The sequence below is a fragment of the Megalobrama amblycephala genome, linkage group LG13, assembly GCF_018812025.1.
Source record: "Megalobrama amblycephala isolate DHTTF-2021 linkage group LG13, ASM1881202v1, whole genome shotgun sequence".
Lineage (NCBI taxonomy): Eukaryota > Metazoa > Chordata > Actinopteri > Cypriniformes > Xenocyprididae > Megalobrama > Megalobrama amblycephala.
Genome location: NC_063056.1, coordinates 17,594,922 through 17,620,953, shown reverse-complemented (window position 1 = coordinate 17,620,953; position 26,032 = coordinate 17,594,922). Strand labels below are relative to the sequence as shown.

At 37.8% G+C, this 26,032-nt stretch overlaps 2 protein-coding genes across 7 annotated transcripts in view; one reads left to right on the top strand and one right to left on the bottom strand.

Moving 5' to 3' along the window:
* LOC125244159 (histone-lysine N-methyltransferase ASH1L-like) overlaps positions 1-15,061 on the bottom strand; it is a 35,097-nt gene extending 20,036 nt beyond the window's left edge. For 2 of the 5 annotated variants that reach the window (XM_048154177.1, XM_048154178.1), the window contains exons 1-3: positions 14,555-15,060; positions 9,902-10,586; positions 5,673-9,174 (exon numbers count right to left, since the gene is read on the bottom strand). In XM_048154177.1, coding sequence (XP_048010134.1) covers positions 5,673-9,174; positions 9,902-10,405 — 4,006 coding nt within the window. In that variant the 5' untranslated portion in view covers positions 10,406-10,586; positions 14,555-15,060. Of the gene's footprint in view, positions 1-5,672; positions 9,175-9,901; positions 10,587-14,554 lie in introns of all 5 variants that reach the window. The other 3 variants (XM_048154179.1, XM_048154175.1, XM_048154176.1) reach the window with 3 other exon arrangements.
* A 2,661-nt stretch (positions 15,062-17,722) lies between these two features.
* Positions 17,723-25,964, top strand: dap3 (death associated protein 3). Of its 2 annotated transcripts, none has more exons than XM_048153802.1 (13): positions 17,723-17,925; positions 18,220-18,261; positions 18,365-18,490; positions 20,397-20,498; positions 20,617-20,725; positions 20,824-20,916; positions 20,994-21,124; positions 21,448-21,528; positions 23,767-23,940; positions 24,062-24,121; positions 24,537-24,626; positions 24,893-25,010; positions 25,776-25,964. In XM_048153802.1, exons 2-13 carry the CDS (start codon positions 18,223-18,225, stop codon positions 25,859-25,861), a joined length of 1,209 nt encoding a protein of 402 aa, XP_048009759.1. In that variant the 5' UTR covers positions 17,723-17,925; positions 18,220-18,222; the 3' UTR covers positions 25,862-25,964. The 2 variants fall into 2 exon arrangements, with proteins under 2 accessions (XP_048009759.1, XP_048009758.1); XM_048153801.1 differs by lacking the exon at positions 17,723-17,925 and adding an exon at positions 18,077-18,097.
* Positions 25,965-26,032: the final 68 nt, after the last annotated feature.

Sequence of the window (26,032 nt, the reverse complement as noted above, 5' to 3'; positions counted from 1 at the left end):
TAAATATTTAATTGATGAGTTGTCAACACAATATATAACAATACAATATATAGGGTATGATTTTACCCCAAAATCCAACATTTTGACACAAAATGATAACTGCAAATCATGTTTCTTTCCCTGGAGTCCAGTTGTTTCTGTGAATTGCAGCGACCTATTTGCTTTTTTCTGTAGCTTTCTGCAGTCTGTAAAAATATACCTCAGATTTTGTGTCAAAGCTATTTGTACAGTCAGTCGCAAAGCTCTTTCCCGTTTTGGATGTGTTTTGTGTGTTTTTCGTGGCATTCACGCTGAAAACCAATGCTGCCACTCAGTCTTTTTGCCACTCTGGCCATAACCGCAGTCATAACGACCGACGGTGACATCACGTGCATACCCTCAATAGTGTTTACAGCCCGCTCACAGAAGATAGGGGTGGGGTAAACAGTAGCTTATTATCATTTAAAGGGACATGCACAAAATGGCTCGCTGTGAACAGAGCTGTTTTTGACAAGGTAAAAAGTTTTTTTTTTACACAATCATTAAGAAATTTTAATCAAAGTATGTTATAGACCCTAAAGAATCATACAAACTGGAAAATTGGTATCTGATGTCCCCTTTAAGATATAAAAAACTAATCAGACATTAGCAATAAAACATACAAAATAAAAATCCGTTCAATCAAGTTCAGATTTCATTAGTTCTGCCCACATCCCCACTGCAAAATTATTTTTCATTGCAATACCAAGCAAGAAAGTTTGAACAACCTTGGACATTGTCTTAGCACAGCCTACACAGGAACTGTAATTACAATTATGCCACAATAATTACAATTACTGTTGGTACAAATGACACTTACAGTGAGGGAATGAAATGAAGGAAAGTTTCTTTCCTGTTACTGAAGATGACCAAGTCATCACCATGAAATATCATTCTATTTAAACCAATACTGAAACATTGAGAACCTGTGAGACAGCATGGTTTAGATAAGCACTACTGCTCATGAAAGAGTTGAAGTTTTTGAGAACTACTGTAATCCTGACCGTGGGAATTATACTGCCAGTATTTACTTCTTTACTGCAAATTCCTCTACTCTCCTCTACAAGTTCAGCTAGTTTAGATATAACACTAAATCAATTTCACAGAGCTTCACTGGAGTGCATTCCACAGTGAGCGATACCCTGAGTCCCCAGCACAGCGACTGTGAGATGAAGACAGGGTGTGTGCTTGAACAGACTTTACTAGAGTGATAAAATAACACATTTGACAGCATATAAAGACAGGCAGTAAGGATAAAGGCTGTATAACATTGCATTCCTGTAATCTCTCTAAAACCTCTCTGAGAGATAGAAAGGAAGGAAGAAAGAGAGAGAGAAAATAAAGAAAATGGCCCATGTACTTGTTTTCTCAACCATCTACAAAAGAGCTATTTCTAGTATCTGGATGACAGTCAAGCCTAGACTACAAAAAAAAAAAGAAAAAAGTGTGAGGATACATTAACGTCTGATATATCAGATATACTCAGTATTAATAACATTTTTAGGCAAAGTAAATACACAAGAGTGGCATTTTTAGGGCACATCTGGCTCTGATTACAAAACGTGTTATTGCCATATATTCGCCTTCGCTTACAAAAACATTCCTTCCTTTCCCCTATTCTTTCTGTCAATCATTTTTCACATTTCACTTGTAGATTTCCATGCTCAGATTTCGTCCTTTCCACTAGCATCACCACATTTCCTTACCGCTGCTGAATGCCTGCTCTTTCTCATTCACCCTTTCCAAATCAAACAGACTGTTTTGGCCACAGGCTGACAGAAGGTCTATGGCAGAGTCTTAAATGGAAATTCTTTGGCAGGAACATGACAGAATAAGCATATAATTCATAATGGTTAAATGTATAGCAGAAATCTGGGTGGTTCCCTTTTACAGAAATACTCAAATGTGAAGATTAAAGCATGTGTTTACATATAAATAAGCACTTTCATACTTCACTGAAATGTGATACCCTATTTGAATCCATTTCCACTAAAAATACAGAGTCAGCATGACAGAAAAAGAACCAGTGCTGCTTAGACTAAGAAAATCCCTGTAGTTCCTTAGTTTAAGCATTTATATCCACAAAATGGCTATGTTGCGATTTTGTGCGCTGGTGACAGAAACTGAACAACAGCAAAGCAGTTCTAATGAGGGATTTCATTACAGAGGACCCAAACCCTAAAGCTAATATTACGTTTGCAGAAATGTTAACACTATTATTTTACTTCCTTGCAAGAACAGGTATTTCATTAAAGAAACCAGGAAACATTTTTAATTTGTTTAGAAACAGTATCATGATTTGCTATTCACCGTTTTTGCATTAATGGGCAGGAGTGGCATGTGGTGGACTTCTGAAATGAACAGGAAAATCCCTCTCTGGGTTTGGGTTTTTAGTTCATGTTCCAGATTCATTTTCCATTGATGAATTTTGTGTAATGGGCATATACACTTAAGGATTATCAACAAGCAACCAGTAACATAATACTTGTTACTCACAGATTATCATTTTAACATTTTAACTGTCCAAGTAAATCAGATGTTAACTTTGTCATTAATTAGTTTGACACATTAGTTTGATTCACAGACCGGATGTGAGCATGATAGGCAGGCACTATCGCATAGACAGGGAAATTAGCCAATCATAGTGATGAAGTGATAATGATAGGCAGGAATCATCCAATTGACAAGGTTATCAGTCAATCGCAGCAAAATAAAGGTATCGCCTCCTCAGATGGAAAATTTCTTCATTTTGCACGTTCACAACATCTCAAAGATGTGAACATGATGAGCTTAAGGATTGCAAAAATTATGCTGCTGCACTCTGTCTGTCACTCATGTGGCTGCAATGATGTGCACAAAACAAGAGATTCAGATATATATACATAAAATAATAATAATAATCTTCAATAAATCCAGGGCGAAACTCAGGAGAACAGAACCATGTTAAACTATAGACAATACCAGACAAAGAACTAAGAAAACTAAGGTCTTAAATACACTGGGAGAGTTAATTAACCAGAACAGAAACAGGTGCGGGATTAATCAGAAACTAATGACCAAGGAGCACAGGCAAAACGGGAACAGTGAAAACGAAAATTGGAAGGAAATTGGAAATGCCGACAGGGGAAATCAGGGATGTATGACAGTGGGAGGAGCCAGGGAGGAGAGGAGAGCAGAAGGAGCCAGGTGGGGACACACAGCACAGCTAGGACAAAGGCCTACAGCAGAGTCGAAGGAGAGAGGAGACTTGGCAGGTTTAAAACCAGGGGGACGACAGACAGAGATGGAGCCAATGGATGTGGAGACCCAAAAGGAGCCGAAGAGCCGATGAGACCGGGATAAACCGATGGATCTGGAGACCAAGGGCAGAGCCGCAGCAACAAGCATCCAAGGTGGAACCAGGGTGCTAGAGGACTGGAGCGGAGCCGGTGGGACTGAGTACCAAGGTGGAGCGGGAGGGAGGGCGAAGCCAAGTGGAACCAAAAGGATGATGGTCCCAGGTGGAGCCGACTGGTCGGAGGTGGAGCCAGGGGATCTGGATCTGGAGCCAGGGGATCTTCTTGACAAGGTAGAGCTGGAAACCGGAAGACCCAAGTGGAGGCGGAGCCTAGGAACTGGCAGTTATAGGCAGAGGAAGTGGGGGAGGGAGGCTGGGCGGAATCTTTGGAGACACAGGAGACTTGGAGCTGAGCAGGTCCAGGGGAGACAGGAGACACAGGGAAATGTCTGCCTCTAATTTTCTCATAAAATGCAGAGGCCAGCTGCAGCTCACCCTCAGTGATGGGAGTGTAGGCGTGGCTCCACTCCATACCCTCGAACTCCACGAAGACACCTACAGTGACGGATGATGTAGCTGGCTTGCGCACCTAGTGAGACAATTTGTAGGGCTTAGGCTCTGGGACGATGATCGGCTCAGTCTTTGTTCCATCTAGCGCTGACATGGGATCTGGCATTCGCTCTGTGCAGGGTGTGGGAGGTGGCTGGCTGGGCTCTGGGTCCGGAGTGGGGCTGGTGATGTCCTCCTCAGTGAGGCAGATGGTGAATGCCAATCCATTGTTTACCAGCACCCACCAAACAAATGTGGCGAAATCTCCTCAAGGACCAACACCAGGCAGGCATGCCTTGGATCGCTCACTGAGGCTGGTATAATAAAACAAACAAAGCGAGGGATCAGGATAGTGTGTGAGGCACACCAGATCTAAAAATTCCTTGCTGTGCTCCTCAAGTTTTCACTCCTTCTGCTCTAGGCAGTGCAGTTGGATGGCCGGCAAGTCCATAACAAAAAAGGGAGAAAAAAATGCAGCAAACAAAAATCTGGGTCGGGTATTCTGTCACGTGTATGACTATAATGATGCGCATGACGCTGGAGATTCAGAAAAATACATAATATGACAGAAAAATGTAATAAAAAATCTTTAATAAAAAATCCAGGGAGAAAGTCAGGAGAACAGAACCACATTATAAATGGAAACTAAGGGCTTAAATACACAGGAAGAGTTAATTAACAGAACAGAAACAGGTGCGGGATTAATTAGAACCGAATGACCAAGGAACACAGGCAAAACAGGAGCAGGGAAAACAAAACCAAAACACAATGAAACTATAGACATATCCCTTACACTCTGAAGGCTGTTGGAAATTGTTGCTTTAGAAAATTGGATGCTCTCTGATCTCATGTTACATAATATTGTTTTATTTTTGTACCTTAAATTATTTTCTCATTCAATTTATTTATTTATTTATTTTGCAGCAGTGGCAGCCTCCTCCTCTGATAAAGTGCCCCTGATGGGCAGGTATTCTTAATAAACAGTAAAAGCTGCATGCACAAAGACAAGCAGACACCACACACTATGCAACACCAAATGTCCCTGTCTTCCTGCTGTGAGAAGTTCTTTGCATGCTGGCATTTATTTCTTACCATATGTTTTCAGGAATGCTAATTAGCAAAATATACACTGCTTTTGCCTCTAAAGGTGTGTACTGATTCATACTTGACTTCAAGAGCCAAAATACAAATATCTGAGGTAAAATAAAATTCTATTCAACTTGGCAATAAATCATGTTTTAAACTGGTGCTACTATGGACAGTTAGCCAGTCACATGAAAATATGATATTTATAAAGGCATTAAAAACGTATACGGATTTTGCGGTTCCCTCACCAATCTCTCCATCTAAAACTATCCAAGAGAACATAACACAAAACAACTAAATAATAATAACAACATCAATGCCAGAATACCACATAATGTGTACAGCAAATGCATAACAATATTTACACACAAGAGAGACCATATACCTCTCAGTGGACTTATAAACAAATTCTCTGCCAAGGAAAATCTGTGTAGCCAATTACACGCAGAGCAAAATCAAGCTCCATTTTGGTACCTAACCAGTAAAATGGTGTGAGACAAATAAGACAGACTTTAAAATCTATAATAAATTAGTCTTATTTCACTGTTCAAAAACTGTAATTATTTCTACAAGGTTTCCCAAGAATTTTCTCACTTAGTCAAAAGGAACTAAAGGATACTGAATAGAACTTTTCAATGCAAAATATGCTAGATTGTACCCTTATGTCTTCCATAATATGTCACACCCAAGCAGTGACAGTTATTTGATACATGCAAACAAAAAAAATCTCATGCCATCTTACCTGATGTTCTTTTGCCTCCAGCTGAGCAAGATTCCTTCATCATTGAGCTTCCAGGTCTCATTAAGTTTCTTGAAGCACACTGTACTCCATCTGTACTCCTTTGGCCTGTCATTCGACTGTACCCACTGCTAGCAAGGTTGGGATTCCTCAGGAAAGCGTGATGGTGGATTGTTCTGTCTACTAGGGGAGGTGATGGTAGGTCTTCATCACCTTCATCATCATCCTCCTGGTACCCTGACCCAGCTTCTTGGTTTAAGCCCCTGTTCCTTGGCTCTACCTGAAAGCTCTCTCTCCACCTCCATGGCTGCTGATGCTCTGCCCACCTAACTTTTGATATCGGTCTCAGGTGTGCAGGTCCTATATATGAAAGTGGTGAAGTTTTTTGTTGGTCTGTTTGTTTTAAGGGTGTTGAGGAAGAGCAGGGTGAATTTGAGGATAGACCTCTTCTGAAATGGTCTTTCCTGAGCTTACTTTGTCCTAGTAAACCCTCTGTTCCTTCTCTTTCTCTAAGCCTATCATCCACAAATCTTTTATCTCTACCTTGCTCTCTGTTGTCTTTTCTTTGCCAGCTATTTCTACTGAACCAATCACTAGAAGAATGAGATGTTACATTAGCGTACGTCGCCTGTGGCTTCCCACTACAAAGAACAGAGTCGCGTTTCAGAAACTTATGCTTCCTTTTATGGAACTTTGATGGGCTTAAAATGGAATTTTTGGAGTAGGGGTGCACATAAGAGGGTAAAAAAGGTGACGAAGGGTATATAGTTGCAGATGGAGGGTATCCACTATAAAGTCCAAAACCAAATGAGGTGGTAGAGAGTGGCATTTTGTAGGGCGAGTGGTAACAACCACCTCCTGACAGTGGGAAGCCAAGTTTGTGCACTACTGGACAATGTGTAACAATATGTTCACCTGGTTGTGAGGGGCATCCATTGTTCCTTTTAAAATCTGCCATTCCAACATAATGCAGAGAGTCACGGGAAAACTCTGACTGAGGTGAGTAGTAACCACTGAAGTTGATCTGAAACATAGTCGGATGGTGAAGGTTTTGCGGCAGACACTGAAGAACGTGAGCTTTACCTTTCCCACTCTTTCTTCCAGACTTAGCTTCATCCCCACACCCACGTGATGATATATGATGTACAATATGAATCTCACTAAGTCTGACCACTAACTCCTCAACCTCTGCCAGAAAAGCTGGGTCTTGCCTTTTGGCCCTGAGTTGAAGAAACTTTTTCTTACATTTGTGTTTATGTCTCCTAGTCTTATCATGGCTAAAGCAATTATGACCTTTTCTATGGCACTTGTATTTGAGTCTTTCTTGCTCCATCAATGCTGATCGTGCAAGGTGTGTTGTTCTGTGGTCTTGAATCCTTACAGAGCCTAACTGGGATGTGGCCGAAGGGTGTGGTGCTGACTGTGAAGAGGAAGGAGGTTTAGATTTCTCTTCAGGTACTGCTTTAACCTTTTGGGAACTGGTTACCTTTGGAGCAGAATGTTGATCATATTCATGGTTGCCAGGATGAAGCTTTCTCCGGAAAGAACTAATAGTGGGCGAAGGGGACTCAAGATGTTTAAATGAATAGGGGAAGCTGCACAAAGCAGATTGGCCATTAAATGAATGGCTATGCTCACCAGAGGTGGACAAAGAGTTCAACTGATTTGAAGATTCTGTCAAGACTTGCTGAGACGTTTGACTCAGAACTTGGCCAGAGTCTTGGCCAGAAGTTTCCCTCTGAGTTTTAGGCTTACGACCTCTCCTTTTTCCTATGTAGATAGTCCCACGTTTGCTGACATTAATTTGTGGGCCAAGTTTTGCCCCAAAAGATGTCAGAAGTGAGGATAAAGAGTGTGTACCATCTGAAACTGAACAATCAGCATCACCTTCATTGTTCTTCTGAGCAAAATCAGTTGTGTAACTTTGGCTTTGCCCTGAAAGAAACTGTGTGAGTACTTTATCCTTCTTCTTTACTCTCATCTTATTGATATTTTTGATAATTGTTTTCATTATTAACCTATTTCGTTTGCGGCGGATTTGAGCATCTCTAGCTTTGGACAAGGATGGTTTGAGTTTTCCTTCACCACCCTTCTTTCCAGATGATGAGTCTTGTGATTTAGATTTCTTTGTCTTGACAGAGGAGGAACATTTGGGATGAACTTGTGTTTTGGGTGTTGGCTTTGGGAGTTTCAGTCCATCCTCTGGATCAGGGACATTTGAGTGTTCAAGTATGGGGAGCTTAGTAGAAGACTTCTGAGACTGACTTCCCTGAGGAGACTCATCCAACCTGATGATTTTTGGACGACCTCTTTTCTTAGGAGGGGGCTCAAGGGATGAGGTTTCTGATCTGGGTGATGGATGTTGCAGTTGTTTAGATTTAGGAGGTCGTCCAACTGGTCTTGTTTTACCCTGCTGTGATGACAATGCCTTTGAGGACTTCATGTAAGGAACTTTTATAGGTTTTGTTTTTTGAGGTATCATTTTAGAGGCAGTGGAACTAACATTAACAGTTTTGACAAGATCCATCTTCTCCCCTTTATTTGCCATCTTTGTCATCTCAACAGCGTTTTGATTGTTCTGTGAGATGGTGTTTTGTTTGGGGTGTAAAGGTGACTCATCACTTAGAACAGAACTGTTAAACTGAGAATCTGCACAGCTGGAAGTTTGAGAGGAACACTGTGCATCTTCTTCCTGGTTTGAACTATGCTTATCTTTTTTCTTATTCTTGTCAATGATATGCCCCATTCTGCTGCCATCATTTGGCTGGACAGCAACGGTTTGGGCAGGTTCCATGGTCATTTTTCTGGTGTCATCTATGACTTCACTTTCATTATACTTCTTGTTTCTTACTTTGCTCTCCAGTATCTCTTTTGTACAAGTGCTGTTCTCAGGAGTTGCTGATTCAGCAGATTTATCTGAAGCAGAAAGGAGCAGAGGTATCTTGATAGAGGGACTTGCTTGATGCAATAAACCATTTTCCATTTTGTTAGTTATGGTGTTACACATGTTCTTGGAACATGCAGAATTTCCATCCTCTTTCTCATTTGCAGCATGACTTTCCCTGACTTTAGAAGTCTTTTTTGGAGGACAGGGAGTTTGCTTGAGTGAATTCTCACTACATGATATTGGAAACGATGTGCTGTCATTTTCAAGACTGGAAGAAGACTGCTGAGATGCCTGAGCATTCAGAGTTATAACCTTTGAACATTCTGAACTAAGGGAGGAGGTCATTACTTCTCCAGTTGGGAGATCTTTGCCCTTTTCTTTACATGTTCTCTGAACATTTAAAACTTGCGTGCTGTCTTGTGGACTGGAGTTCTGTTGTAATGAGGAAGGTGGAGAAGGGGCAGCTGGAGGTGAATTCGTCTGTTTCAGCAAGGTAGAGGAAGTTATCCTATCTGAAAGTGGTACTTTGCTATCTGTCTGTGGTTGAACTGCATAAGAAGGTCCATCTGATGGGAATAATGACTTTGAGTCAGTCTTCCTCATGTTTTTTGATGGAGTCTGTTGGAAGAGAGGACATGTGCTGACCAGCATTCATTAGGAAATATTTAAAGATATTCAATAATTCAGGTCACTTTATGATATCCATTAAAATTCAATCAAAAGCAGTCTGGAGTAGCTATACAATTGAACATATTTGACAGGCTTCATTACATGATGACTTTGATAGGCTTTGACTTAATTTCACTGACATTTCATAATAATAACACATCACTAATTATAAATAAGGTTTTTAATTATTTTTATTTATTACTATTTTGGTGTAACCCTTCCATGGTGCTATGATCAGAGGATTTTAGAAGGATTTGGGTGAATGAGACAGAAGGACATGGCACATAACACTTGATCAAAAATAAAACAAATGGGAGGATTGTATTTAGCTGTAGGCTTTCCAGTAACTGTTTTCTGGTCATAAGAAAAAAAGAATAACAGAGCATAGATGGAAGACTTCCAACTGCATATTTTTCAGTATGTGGGAGAATGGGACAAAAAGATAGGGAGCGAGAACAAGCAAGAAATTAAGATCTGAGTGAGCAAAAAGAAAAAAAGAAGATGACAGAAGCATGTTAAAAAATGAGGGGATGTAAAAATAGATTAAAAATGTCAAACTGCTGGTGGCTAAAAATGGCAAGATACAGACAGAAATAGTATCAAGCATTTGTCACACATAAAGAATTTTAGGAAAAAAAAGCATGAAAGAAATAAAGAAAATAAAAGAAAGACTTACCTTTTTAGAGGCTGTAATGACTGGTGTAGAGTCACCTTTTTTGGATGAAGTGGGAAGTGGGAGATTCATTCTTGTGGAACCTTTTGGAGAAATGGAATTGTTGCTATCTTTTTTCTGAATCTCTCGATTTGACTGCTTGCCCACTCTGATTTCAGAACTGGAGACTTCACCTCCACATGAACTATGACCATCTCCGTGTGCAAGCCTTTGAGAGATCCTAATTGTGGGCCTGCATATGAAGTTCTCAAGGCTCTTTGGGGGCTTCTTCGTCCGTTTTGCTCCAACCCCTATTTTCATTCTTACATTTCCGTCTGAATGGTCAGACTTTGTATCTGTTAACTCCCCTGGCCTAGTCTGCTGCTGGGGCTTAAGTTCGATGTTAGTATTCTTTGAGGAAGCTTCTGGTTCAGCCCCTTTGGTTTTTCTCATCCTCTTCCTGTCTTCTGTCCTCTCTTCTTTCTCCAGTCTTGGTGCAGGTGTTGCCTTTTGCCTTTTCTTATCCATTTGAACTTTCAGTGTAGTAGACGTTAATGGGAGTAGTACTTTGACTAATGTCAAAGTTTGTCAATAATTAATGTTCAGCTTATGAGAAAAGATAACGTTATGTTTTTCAGTCTTATTTAATACTCTTCTTTCATCTCACTTGACTTGAGAGAATAGTAAGGTACTGGTACCATGGAAGGGGCTATAAAGTAAAAACAAGAAAGAGACCGACATTAGTCACAGTTTACTCAGTGTGTCACATAACATGACACAGCATTCAAAATGTTTCATCAGAAAACCTCAGCACAAAGTAAGAAGATTACATATGCAGGCGGTACAACAGAAAATGCTATACTTTTCAACATTTACCCCGATCAAAACACATATCCAGCTCAAAAAGGCAGCAACTTTACACTCAACCATCGAGTTACCTGAGCTATTGCTGTGACTGACTAGTTCAAATAGTTAGTGCTCAATTTAGAGGCATGGATTATTAAAGCATGTGCAGCTGGCTCTGAACATGCCAATTCAGATGCTAATGGAATCTGTTTTTGAGTAGCTGACATGAAATACTTTTAGAAAGTAGAGGTCCTGCAGTGTGACATGCTATACTGTATCTCTACAACATAAAATTAATTTGTCAGATTAGTGAACTAAAACAAACAAACAAACGACAACAACAACAAAAAACGTACATATAGAGGAATTCATTTAGATTAATCTGTTAAGAATGTCTAGATGTATTCAGCTATGTATGGTTGCAACCTTCTGCTTTTTGTTGTAAAAAATGTAAAATAAATATGTGTAAATTTAGCATTCAACTCTGTTTTAGTACTAACTCAGACTAAAGGACATTTCACATATTGAACTGTCATCACTGTCAGACAGAAAATCTTACAATGTTGACAGATTTATGGTATATTATGGTAGTGGGCGTCGGGGCCCACTAGTGGGCCTCAGCAAACTTTTAAGGGGGCCTCAAGATGACTTAAAATTATTTAAAATAAGACAAAGCATTTTTTAAAAAAAGCATTTATCATTATCATTTAGCATTAATCATCTAAAATCTTCTAAATCATGAACAACTGAAAAAGTCATGTAAACTCATTAGTTAAAAAGAGTGGAAACCCTGGAGAACATTCAGCTCCTAAAACTGTCTGAATCCTGCAATTTAACTTTCAATATTATTGTGGAAAATAGGGCCTTACAGTCAAAAAGGTTCAGAACCAATGGTGTATGGTGAATCAACAGATTGTAAAAAGGTGAATGTCAACAATCTTAAAGGAAATGGTTGGCCATTTTCGTTGTTAAAATCTTATAACTAATAAAAATGACATTTTATGCAAATATGCATCAACTAACCCATTGCTACAACTTTGACAGTACTTTTCTATTCTTTTTTTGTGTTTTTGCATTTATTTAGATAGCATAGATGGAGAGAGGACAGGAAACAAAGTGGGAGAGGGGGCGGGATCGGGAAAGGACCACAAGCTGGGACTCAAACTCAGGTCATCCAAAGCGCAATCTCACTACATGTCAGAGCGCTGCCCACGAGGCTGTCAGCTCCGACTAACAATACTTTTCAACTGGAACCTAAAAAGGAAACCTATTATTTTTAATGAAGAAGGGAGAATTGTCTTTGTTACTACTTTCAAGAGAGTTTGTTGACTTAGAAATACAAAGATTTCTCTGCTCCCCTAAGACATGCACATTTTTATCTTTATTATGGTTTCTCCATTTGTTGCTCTTCCAGAGCAGTTCAGAATACTTCCAAATTTGGTGACATAGAAGGGCAGCTCCGTGAGTAATGACATATGAGATGAAGAATTCATCTTTAAAAAAGTCCAGATAGCTCAATCTAACACAGTTTGGTTCTTTAATATAAAGAATGAATGTGCCAGATGAAAAAAAATTGAACTCTAAAGGAAGTTAGAGTTTCAAATTAACTCTGAATCACAATACAAATCTTTTATAATATCATTCATGACCAGCACGATACATCTCAATATGCCATTTCCTTTGGGACATACCCACATAAAAATCCCCAGCATTTGCGAAAAACTGGCTGAAACTCTCTTTTGAGTTGTCTGAAAGGCAGGTGCTTTCCCACACAGAGTGAGGTCATTCTATGGAAGATTCCGCATGATGACCTCAGTGCGTTAACTTGCACAGGGGACCCATAAAATCCAGCGGCTGACCTCCAGGCTCCAGGGAGGAACACGCTAATAAAGCCCAGGATCACTAGTCTGAGACATCTGTGTGTTGTTGACTGGACAGCATTTCCAATATCAAAATTTCCATCCACTCATACAATCTTGTCTAAAGTGTCCCACCCTGATCTCTCAATCTCTGTCTTGAATCATATCGTGAAGAGCTTTAGTGAACGTTTCTAGCTAGTAAAAGTAACACCCTTTGCAGGTTGTTTCAGTCGTTGCTAATTCTTATTAAGAAGACAAAATCCAACAGCATTTCACTTGCTGAGTGCAATCTTCTCAGCTCCCCCTTTAGGATTTGGTGCTAAGAAAACAATCCCAATGGAACGCTTGAAAAGAAAAATGGCCCGAGGAGAGGAGAGAGAGAGCAAAGTACAATGATGTGTGTGTTAGAGAGCAGAAGAGGGAGCTCTGTGGCTATTAGTAGCACAGTTCAGAAGCAAAGTGAGAAGGACGTTTGAGGGTCTTTCTCTCCCTGGGACATAAGCCTACTTTTCAACATTAACCATAATTATTCATTTTCTTGTAATGCCTGAACATTCTGTCTATCCACAGGTTTCATTTCCCTCTAATCTCGGCCTTTTTCTCTCCTTCCATTTCATCTAGTTTTGTTCATAACTGTTTCTTTCAATATATAATTTGCTCTCTCTTTTACACTCCGTCTTTAAGGCATCTTTTCAAAGAAGACCAGACTGAGCAGTCACTGTTTCCTTGTAAATCAAAAACACATGCTCTTCCTTAAAAATCTGTTTTGGTGTTGCTGATACAAATCTTTGCAAAAAAGTGAAAATCTACTAGTCTAACTTTGCATTTTTCATTTCGTTCTACTCCTCCCAATTCCCCACATTTTCATTATAATGTCCCTTTTATTCATTTTTACCTGAAGTATCTCAATCCAACACTTCAGTGTCAAGTGCAATGAGGAAGTTATTAGGTTTCGGTTTGTGTATGTTATCTCATTACAAACTGTTATCTTATAAGGGTCTTCTGTCCTCTTATGTATTATAAGACAACAATACGAAGGTTAACACCAGCCTTTGCCAGTCAAGCTGAACTGTTAAGCTCTTCCTCTGTTTCGCTTGTCAAGCAGATTCAGTCAAATATTGTTAATCGGTGCAATGTGAAAGTAGCATACTGAGTTGCAAACAAGATGACATCACTGAGCACTGGCCTAGTTCAGCAAAGCTTTTCTCCCTGGCAAGATTTAAGGGGTCCCCGGGCAAACTCAGAGAACTAACCGTGATTTGCCCACAAATCCATCTGCCAAATTTGAAAATACAAAGGGATAAAGCTGTTTCGATTCTACAGGCTCCTCTGTGACCTAGATATAGCCTGGTGCTCCAAAAATAGCAGAAAACTAGAGCATTAAATGAAAAAGAAACAGAGATATGGACAATTAATTAGGTGTCTATGACAATAATGTTTTAGTTGGTTCGCCACTTGAGCAGACGAGCACAGCATGTCAATGCAGTGTGAATACGACTTGATTGATGGGACATAACAAGTAGGAGGTAGAGTAAGTTACTGTTCCCCTCGCTGTAGACAGAATTTGGAGAAACAGTGAAAAGAAAACAGAGAAATGTCGATACGATCCTGTTATCTACAGCGCGAGGACAGAATCGATATAAAGTTGTCAGGAAAGTGGCAGAAAAAGGATAGGCAGACCGCGACTTGGCTTTCTAATCAGCTATTTCGAGCTGTTTACAGATATTACAGCGTTATTATTGGCATACATTAAATTGTATAAGGGATACTGCACGCGCGTATGTTTACGATAAAAAGTGTCTTTGCGTATTCATGCGCGAGGGCCTAACAGATGAAGGTCCCGTTTCAAATTACATTTTTATTAAGCAACGGGGGTAGTACACTCCGAAAATGTTCTCGAAAACTAGTCGGAGATTTAAGAAAACAATAACAAGCATTTCCACATTGCTCCACGAAATGAAAAATGACTTACCCGAGCTGTATAGAGGACGTATCGCAAGAAAAGGAGCAGCTAATTTACAAGTGTGCGCAACGAGCTGAAACGATAAATGGAGGGATGTTGCGTGTCCATTGCGCGAAGCGAAGGACCCATGAAGATGAACATTGTGCAACACCACACGATACTCACGTCCCCCCTTCTTCTTCTCTTAGCCCCCCTGTTTCTATCCGTCTCTTGCGCAGTTGTTTTACATCAAAAGCATGGTCGTACATTGTGTACCCAGATAGCCACAACCCAAGTTCACCGATGAGGGGAGACGGAGGAGAGGAATGACCATGCTGTATATGTTCGGTTACTGAGCTGATGCCTGCAACTTGAGCTAAATTTATCCACCAATAACACGAGAAAAGAGAAATGTAAACAGCCACGCACATTTATCACCCTAGCGGATGCTGTTTTATCGACACTATCAAAGAGCGGATCAAAGCAAAGATAATTATTAAATCTAATGCGCGTGTGTGTGTGAGAGAATATGATATTGAATAATCTAACCCGAGATGGCCGACTTTGAAATGATGAGCAATGATGTAATTGAATTGTGGGCCAGCCTGCGTCGTTCATTTGAAATTGAGGTGTTCATATTTTGGAATTTATCAATATTTGATATTTAATATAATAGCTACACACAACTAAACCAGCATCTGAAAAACTTTGTGCCCAGAAATCTGGCCTTTGAAATACACATGCAGTCTATCGCCAACACCTATTTTGTATCTTTCCTTTAATTGCATTACGTTGTATTACAACATGATATTAAATGGCAGTAACTGCGCACTTACTGCGGGTGACCGATAGGTGGTGCAAACAATACAGTAGCTACATGTAGTTTACAGGACCAACTGTAAAAGAAAGTTATGTAATGTAGCTGATATGTTACGTAAATAAACTTATAATACATAACAATGAAAAAAAAAAAAAAAAAAAAAAATCGAGAATAAAATTCTTCTTTATTAGACTTTGGATGAGTTTCATTTAAAACTCAAAACAGAAAACATTTCATGTTTCAGAGGTAAGGGCTTGATAAGTAGATGACTTAAGAATACTTAATAACTATATTTAGACTACAACCATGTAACCACGATATAATCTATTTTTGGAGTCTACTTGGATAATGCCATCTGTTAACATTCCCGTTCTTCTCAGTGGAAGTTATTTATTTATTTATTGAATTCCAGCAATTAAGTAGGATCTCAAGACATTAATGAACAACATAAATAAAGGGCATCACAAACATATATTAACAATTATTTACAAAAAAGTTTTATGGCTTTTTTTTTTTTTTTGAAAATGTTGTAGATTCAGAATATATTTCAAGGTCTGTTTGGAAATGAGAAAAATATGGTTTTAAACACTTGCACTGATGAATATAAAAATCCTAATAACAAAAACACTTTTCTGTTTGAAATGTTGAGTGAAGTAAAACTTGGACCCACTTTATATTAAGTGGCCTTAACTACTATGTACTTACATTTAAATTAATAATTTGATACAATGCACTTATTGTGTACATACATGTTTTTACATTGTACTTATATTTTAAAAACACCTGCATGTAATTACATCTGTAATTAATTTTTGTAATTACATTTATAATTACACTGTTGACCCATCCCTTACACCTTACCCCTACCCTTAAACCTACCCAAACCACCAAAGCTTTCCCTAACCTTACCCGTATCCCACCTCAATAGCAACAAAAGTGTTTTGCAATTCAGTATGAACCCAATAAGTACATTGTACTTATTTTTTGATGTAAGTATAGTAGTTAAGGCCACTTAATATAAAGTGGGACCGAACAATCTTTCAGAATAAAAAAAAAAAAAAAAAAAAAAAAAAAAAAAAAAAAAAACAGCTATTGTATTGTATAATAAAATGAAAGCGCTCATATGTTTCTTTCACATGATATAACCAATTTTAAAGGAAGAGGGAAACATATTTATCCAAAACAAAATTTTGATGGAGGAATATAGATATTAACAAAAATGTGATCTAGGCTATTATTAGTCATTAATTAGGCCTACATAAGTTTTACTCGAAAACTATTGTTTAGATAACTTACTGTACTACCTACCAACAATATTGTCAAGTGCATTGATTTCTGAACAGAAACTGAACTTGTGATATAATTTCAATGAAAGTCGTTTAACCTGCAATGGCTACACTTGAGTCTGCCATTCATGCTGCAGGTCTCAGAGCAACACACAGTGGTGTTTTGATCCTGAATGAATTAGCATTTTTCAACGAATCAGTTAAATTAGCCTAATGATGAACAATTCATAATGATAATCATCAGTTAATGATGACTCATTCATAATGAACATAAAGACAGTTAATTGTCGCCACCTACTGGCGCAACAACAATAACATACATCTCCACTAAACTGCACCACTAAAGTACAAATTGACAATCAAACAAATAAATAAATAAATCATTAGAAATCATTAGACATTTTTAAAAGTATACACTAACTTTCAAATAAAAATAGTAATGGAGCAAATCTTAAAATGGTTTGTTGTTTATTTAAACATTTGTTGATATCACAGTTTTAAACATTTAATATTTTTGGATTTTTATATTTTAAAACTGAATGGGTCTGGGACAGGGGAAAATAATAATCTATGTGGTAAAAGATGCAAAAAGATTTATTGTGGCTACTTGTGAATGGCCGTCAGTATATAAAAATGAAGCATAATGGTGTACTTATCAACCAGCAGAAGTTAACGGGTCGTGATAATCATAAGTTGCGTCCCAAATGACGCACTATACACTATGCACTTATACACTATGTACTTGTGCACTATGCACTCATCCATGTAGTGCGTGAATTGTATAAGGTTATTTCCGAGTCCGATCCCCCCTTCCCCTCCACTACGTAATTAAAGCTGCGACAGTCGAGTGCACGAAGTGTCCAACATTCCACACTTCGTTTTTTCCGTTAATTTAGTGCATCATCCGGGTATTTAAAGTGCACTTTTTCTTTTTGGAATTTTCTGTGTGAACGCACTACTCGCACTATTTATACTTAAAAACGTCATAGAATAGTGCACAAGTACGCGAATTGGGACGCACCTATAGATATTAATACGTGTTGCGTATGAATTTAATACAAAAACCTATCTGACGCTTACCAGCCAAACCTTGACCTCTTGGTCATACGTCTTCGTCATTTGCGTAATGACGTAACGTCTGACGTCTGTTGAAACAATGATGGCGACCTCCATCGGTCGTGGCCCGTGACAGTACGACCGTTTGCGGCAACCAGCAAGACGGGGTTTTTGCTTTACATGTAACCCTTAAATGACAAGTTTTTTTCTAAGCATCTGACGCCTTTTTTTTTCTAGCGGTAAGTTATTGTCTTATTCCGTTTTTGTGCATGGTGTAGCCGCATCATGCCTCATGCACTTTCATGCTTTCAGCCAGCATATCTCTCGCAAGGTGAAAGACATGAAGACTCTCTCTGAGAATAACATTATAGGAATTAATTTTCTAGAATTTCGCCAAAATATATAATGTCTGTAAGTAGAGGCTTCCATAACAAGTATTCAGCTTAACGGTTTTAAAGTGAGCACAGTTTGTCAACCTGATTACATTAAGAGAACATCTCTGATTAAACATAAATTGCTTGCTCTTGTTTCAGAATATGAATCTGCACAAACTGGCCTCGCGTTTGCGTCCTACAGTAAGTGTCATTAACCTTTCATGTTTTATATATATCTATAAAATACATTTAAGAACATTTAACAGGACAGATTACTCATAACAATTAATTATGTAATTATCAGGTCACACAGAAATTCAGACATTTCCATATCCAAGGAAGTGGCCAGCAGCTGGAGGCGGTTGTTGGGGAAACATCATCAGCTGAGCCAAGTCTGCTGTCAGTCTTCAGAACTTCAGAGCAGGATCCAGTATGTCCTATAAACTAAAAAGTGTCTTATGTAAACATTAATCAAGACATAGACCCTAAAGGGGTCATGACATTAATTTTTTTTTATTATTTTAATATATTCCTTGAGGTTCACTTACAATGTTTATAAAGTTTTTTTGCAATATATATATATATATATATATATATATATATGCATGCAGAAAAACAATTACTGTCAACCTTCATTCTGACTCTCCTTCTGAAATTATCTGTTTTTAAGGGGAGGCTCCTTTAAGGCTTGTCAGTTAATGGCCACTGTTATAATTGCATAGGAAAAAGTATCAATGCCCACTCGCTATTGCACGAGTAAGTGTTATGAAAACATTATTCATATAAAACCGTCATTTACAGACAAAGCATTTTGAAATCCTTTACTTCTGGTTTGTGATGCAGCTTCTGTCAGATCCAGTACCTCCATTTGTCCTGTTGTTGAGAGACTTGTGTGCGTGGAGTAACTGAACGTGCATCTGTACACTGTATCCAGTGTAGTAGACGGCGTTAGTGAATACAATGGGTTCTATTTGATTTTGACACGACGCTTACATCCAGTGTAGGCAAATGTCAGCGGTGAAGTCAGGAATCAGGAAGCCGTTTTAAGCTATGAAACTTGCAGGATGTTTTAATGGTAAAAAGACCTCTTATACGTAAAAAAAAAAAGCTCAAGGCAAATTTGATTTTGCATGTCATGACCCCTTTAAAGGGGTAGATCACCTCTTGTTAGATGGGCTTTTAATAAAACTTACCTGTCTATGCCATAGAAACATGAAAATGTCATTAAATAGGTTCTACATGACTAAAGAAAACAAAGATAAAGGGCTGTGACGTTCCTTTTTGGCAGAAAACATCAACACCCGGGCTTTTTTTAAAAGTGCACTTTTGATTTTGGTGCCGTCAATCTGACTGTCTGTGTGCGGGAATACAAAAATGTGGAATTTGGATCTGTAGTTTTAAGCAAAGCTCTGGAGCCGTCTAAAGTCTGCACCAGTATCTCAGTGCAAATAACATGGAGAAAGAGTACACAGTTCATTTACATATACTACCAATATTGTAACAACTGGTTTAAAATTGAATAGTAGTATAGTTTTCAGCCAGTTGAAGATGTTTGCGTTGGAGAAAAGGATCACTCTTATTGGCTATTCAGCTTAAAACCAGCGCAAAAGAAGTAAAGCTATTGTACAGTAGAATGTACTTCTCAAAATTATAATAATAATTATAAAAATAATACAGTGTATTAAAACGTTATTTTCTAAGGAATATCACAGTTTTTTTATCCATGTTTTAAACAGTAAACCTAAGTTGTACTGCACTTTGTTTGCCAAAAAATTAATTGAAATTGAAATTAAAAATTAAATTAATTTCATTTGATTAAATTTTAAAAGATTAATTAAATTGTTAAAGCTTTAGGCATTCATTTGTTTACCACCGTTTTCGATAATACATTTGTATAAATATATTTTTTTATAAAATAAAATTACAACTTTATATTACACAGTTCTGACTTTATAACTCACAATTGTGACTTTATTATCACGCAAAAGTCCGAACTGCGAGATTTAAACTCGCAATTGCGAGGAAAATTGTCAGAATTGTGAGATTAAAAAAGCTGTTATTACCATTTTCTTTATTCAGTGGCAGAAACAAGCTTCCATAGATGATATTATTAACAGAATTTGGGGGTAAATAAAAAGGAATTTCATAGGGCCCTATATATGTTAGATCTGAGCATCTTATCATGTTGCTTTGCTTTGTGATTTACCTATTATTCAATATTTACATGGTGAACTGCCCCTTTACACAGCATGGAAAATAATGTATGGAAAGCTCAAAGCTCTTTATGTTGTGACATTCCATCCTCATTGTCAATCCACTCTTTTTTTCTTTCTCAGGCATGCCATTCGGAAAGACATACTGGGCAGTACTACACAATCCCCCCAGCTCACATCCAAAAACTCTTCCCCCATGGACTGCCTCCACGTTTCCAGTTGCAGGTTTGGGAACAGTACTATGTGTGTGTGGAGCACTTTAGTATAGATTTAATATAGTCTAAATAGAAATGGCATGATGTTTGTGGTGGACAACTAATACATGTTTGTACTCTTGTTTCAGGTTAAGACGTTTAATGAAGGCTGCGTGATGGTGAGGCCGCCGGCGCTGGAGCTTATCTCATATCTTAAAAGAGTTGATTACAGCAAGCCCCCCCTGCGTTACATACTCTGTATCCTCAAACAGAAAATTCCCAGTGAGCTGTTTTACTTTGTGCATATTCCTCTTCCACACTTAATATTTCACACATTCCTTGACAATGTGCTTTAGATGGAGATACTGGCTCTGGAAAGACACTGTCTTTGTGTCACGCCCTGCATTACTGCTACACTCAGGGCTGGCTGATCCTGCACATACCTGATGGTGAGCTGCACTGACCCTCATTCAATCAAAATGCAAGATGAGGTGAAGTTTGGAGTCTTATGATGTTCTCTCTGTAGCTCATCTGTGGGTCAAGAACTGCAAAGAGCTGCTACCCTCTTCTTCCCGTCCCTCACGCTTTGACCAGCCAATTCAAGCATCCCAATGGCTAAAGAACTTCAAAATCACCAATGAACGCTTTTTATCCAAGGTACAACTGGATGTGTTAATTGTATGGTAGGGTTTATGGGTATGCAAGTAGGTCAGTAGATCACCTTATCACATTGTCTGGCCCATGGAAATTTTATTTTCTATTTTTTTTTTTATGTAATTTTTAAAAAAAATACAAAATATGGACTTGTGTAATTTGTCTAATGAAAAAATATGAAGAAAAAAAAAAAGAAATTGTAAAAATTAAAATGTCATAATATATACTACTATTCCCTCCTTGTCTATGAGGTTAGATGTTATTTATTACTTATTATTTATTATTTTTGTTTTAACTGCTCTGATGTCAATCTCATCAATTGACAGATAAAGACAACACAGCGATATGTGTGGACAAAGAGAGAAAGTACTGAAGAGGGGCGGCCTTTAGGGGAGCTTGTTGATCAGGTGAGTTTTATTCTTCTTTATCATCATTATTATCATCATCAAAACTTCCCAATTACTACTACATTAAAAGGTTAGTTCACCCCAAAATTAAAATTCTGTCATTAATTACTCACCCTCATGTCGTTCCACACCCGTAAGACCTTCGTTCATCTTCAGAACACAAATTAAGATATTTTTGATGAAATCCGAGAGGTATATGACTCCTCCATAGCAATGTAATCACCACTTTCAAGGTCCAGAAAGGTACTAAAGACATTGGTAAAACAGTCAACGTGGCTGCAGTGGTTCAACCTTAATTTTATGAAGCGACGCGAATACTTTTTGTGTGCAAAAACAAAACAATAATAATGACTTTATTCAACACTATCTTCTCTTCTGTGTCATTCTCATACATTGTTTACGTCCAGCGTTTCCAGGTTCTATGTCAGAACACAGACTCATTATTGGCCGGCTTCTGCGTCAGCATCACACGCATGTGTCGTGCTGCTCACATGATCAGCTTTGGCCAATACTGAGCCGGCAATAAACACGTAAGCTAGGGCTGCACGATTATGACAAAAATCATTGTCGATTATTCCCTTTAAATTGTAATTGCGATTATTAATTACGATTATCACAATTTACATTGAATGATGTTTTGAATAGCTTTATACCATTGTTTGAAGCAATAATATTTTTTTACTTGGTCTGCTTGATTTCAAATGGTACTTTGATTTTCAAGTAAACAGTAATAAAAAATAAAAAAATGAACAAATTACTAACAATAGCACAAATAAATACAATAGAATAAAGATAGAAATTAAATAGACAGCTTTCTTTTTTTCAGGTAGGTCTAACAGTAGTGATCAGGTAAGAAACTGAATAAAGAAACAAAGTAATCAAATATAAAATAACATTGGATAATCTTCATTGTAAAAATTAATCAATTAAAGTTACAGAAGTTAATCAGTCAAGAGCAGTAAGTGATTTTTTCTTTGTCTTTTGTTGTTTGATGAACATTAACAACATAGAGAGCGGCATGTTTATTCGGCTACTGTCCCTTTAAGATTTGACAGACACATTCTTCCTGAACTGTTTTACGTTAATACCTTTTTTTACAGTCTATAGTTAATACCTATGGTTAATACTCACCATGATGGGCATTGTGACATTGTTTCTAAGTGTATTTGACCATTTATTATCCGCGAAAAAGAGCTTATTTTTGCGCTTGTATGTCAAAGGCGGCTTTATTATGTGTCTGCGCTTCGTGTGAGCGCCAAATCTGCGGGAATTAATATAATTATGCACAATCCCGTGCCGAAATTTAGACCCGGTCACACCAACACTATTAAACCGGAGAGCATGAGAGGATTGAATTAGAAGAGGCACGTGCATCTCAACTCACTGTCAGAGAGGAGAGCAAGAACGTGCAGCTGGTATCGGTGTATCGATACTCCAGAAAGGAGTATTGGTATCCTTTCTGATATTTCAGTATAGATACATATAGAAATATAGATATTTTTGACAAGATATTTTCGCTTTTTTTCCCCTGGTGTTTCGTGTGCGTTCGACATATCAGCGTACACCTACGTCACTGGTAGCTCCTTTTGTGCTGTGTTAACGTAGACCTTTTATACTCTGAAGTAGTCGTGATTCGCCTCTCACAACGTGACATGCTCTACACACTCCTCTTAAACATGCAGAATAATCGTGGATATTTTTCCTTGTAATCGCGCCTTTGAACGATTACGAAATCGTGGCATCCGTAATCGTAATCGCGATTAGAAATTCGATTAATTGTGCAGCCCTAACGTTTGCCTTCACTTTGCTTACTGTGGCAACTATGTCAGGACAATGACAGGGGAGAGAAGAGATTGTTGAATAAAGTCATTATTTTATTTATTTATTTTTTTTTGTGCACAAAAAGTATTCATGTTGCTTCATAAAATTAAGGTTGAACCACTGGATTTCATCAAAAATATCTTAATATTGGATTTCATCAAAAATATCTTAATTTGTGTTCTGAAGATGAACAATAGACTTACCGGTGTGGAACGACATGAGGGTTAGTAATTCATGACCGAATTTTCATTTTTGGGTGAACTAACCCTTTAAATTGACTATATCATAAACTTCTTAGTCATTTTTGTAGTTTTGTCACCTTGTTCTATTATTTTATACTTGTGTGTGTATATATATATATATATATAAATTATTTCTGTTTATTTATTTTTTAATAATTTGATTGAATTTGAACAGGGTGTGAATCGCATGAAGAGCAGCAGTGATGTGGTGGGTGCAGTGCTGCGAGAGCTCAGGCTGCAGGCAGGGGGCGCCACAGATGGCGAGGGGGCCTTTAAACTGGCCGTGGCTGTGGATGGAGTAAATGCTCTGTGGGGCAAAACAACTCTAAAAAAGGAGGACAAGACGATGGTATAAATTGGCTAGAATAAAATATTAATTAATAAAAGTTTAAATATCATAAATGTATTAATGTAATGAAATCATTAGTATCAGTGCATTTTTTTTAAACTTTCTTTTTCATTTTATACAGTGTGAGCCAGAGGAACTGACTCTGATTCATAATCTGAGGAAGATGATGAAAAACGATTGGGTAAAAAAAAAACCTCACTTAATACTATAATACAGATTTAACTCTCAGTGAGTTGTTTACTCTCAATTTAAGGCATGTTCACACCAAGAACGATAACTATATTAGTGTCCAGATTAGCGGGCAAAATCGTTCTGTTTATTCTAAGTTAGTAAGTTTTGTCGTTTGCTGCATTAAATGCTCCAGCTCTTAAAAGCAGGATGAATTCTGATTGGCCGTCATCTGCTTGGAAAAAAAAAACATTCTGAAAGTGATTCCAATGATTGTTTCACTGTGTCATTATTGTTATGGTGTGGACTCTGCTGCTGTTCTTTTATATTTCGAACGATTCTTAGAACTATATCTTTATTATCATTATAGTTATCATTCTTGGTGTGAACGGGCCTTTACTCTCACTTTATATTGCTCTCTGTTATAGAGTGGAGGTGCTATTCTCACAGCACTGTCTCAGACCGGGTCCCTGTTCAAGCCACGGTCTGCTTACCTTCCTAATGAGTTACTAGGAGAGGTCAGCAACCCTCACACACACACACACACACACACACAAAAAAAAAACACATTATGCATTTTTCATTAAACTGCTGAGTAAATGCCCTAAGTTAACAGAGCTTTGTTTTGCATTTTACTTCAACAATAGACTTTGAAGCATTTGCAGAACTTTAGAGGCCCCTGACATGGTCTGTTGCATGCATGTATTGTGTAGGTTTGTTAAAAGGGCTTAATGTATTTTCTCTTCTCACTTTTTGTCTTGATTTCCCAATTCCTTACTTTCAGGAGGGGTTTGATAATATGGAACCTTTTGTGCCAGTTTCTGTGCCCAACTACAATGAGAAGGAGTTTGAGAGCTGTTATCTGTACTATTTAGACCGTAACTGGCTGCAGCATCCGCACAGTAAGTTTGTGTATTTATGTGTCTGGGGTGCGAGCAGTGGCAACCGGCAGCGCTGTGTGTAGAGAGAATAATGTGGTCATATAAAATGTAGGAAGTTCCTGTTTACAAGTTTTTAAGTCATAATTATGATTTAATGTGCATTCAAGTGATTTTTGGAATGAATAAAATGAAAGCGATGTGCAATGTCTTTTTTCATTCTTTCTTTTTCACTTCCTGACAAAGTAGGAAGCTTGTTTAATATTAATGCTACATAGTGAAGAGCTAAGGATGTACATTTGGTGTGTAATTGATTTTTTTTATTTATGCATTCTATATGCTGTGTAAATCTGTGGTCAGGGGATTCCCAGGGCGTGCAAGGAAGTGTTAGGTGGTGGAAAAGTGTAAAAAAAAAAAAAAAAAAAAAAGATTAAAATAAGTGAGTAAATAAATAAATACAGTACTAGAACAGTACAGTATTATGAGTAGAAAACACTTAATATAACTTCATAGAAGCAATTTTAGACATTTATAATCATTTTTCACATGGGGTGTATTAGATATTTGGGGGTTCATGGCATTTAAAAGACTGAAAACCTTTGGTCTAAATGAGTAGTATTTTCTGACAAGCTTTATAGCTATTTTATATCCACAGAAGAAAATGTCTTTATAAAACAGATAATTAAACAAGCCATGTTCATGTTCTGACATCATTCTTGAAGTCAGAAATAGCTTATTATGTATGTTACAAGATGCCCATTTTCAGTTTCTCTTATGCTTTACCAACAGGTCGATCTGAAGAAGGAAAGAAAGAGCTCATCTTTCTCAGCAACAAAAATCCATCCATCCTGGAACGATTGTGTGCCTTCTTGTAATGCACATATGTGTCTCTCTTGTATCTGTACATCAATGTGAATTCAATAAACTTATAAGCAGAATTTTTCATAATAAAAACCTTGGGGGGAAAAACTTGGAAAACGTTTACAGCTTTTTTTTTTTTTTCCTCAAAAACTATTTTGAAATTGCACTCCTAAAAAACATTGTTG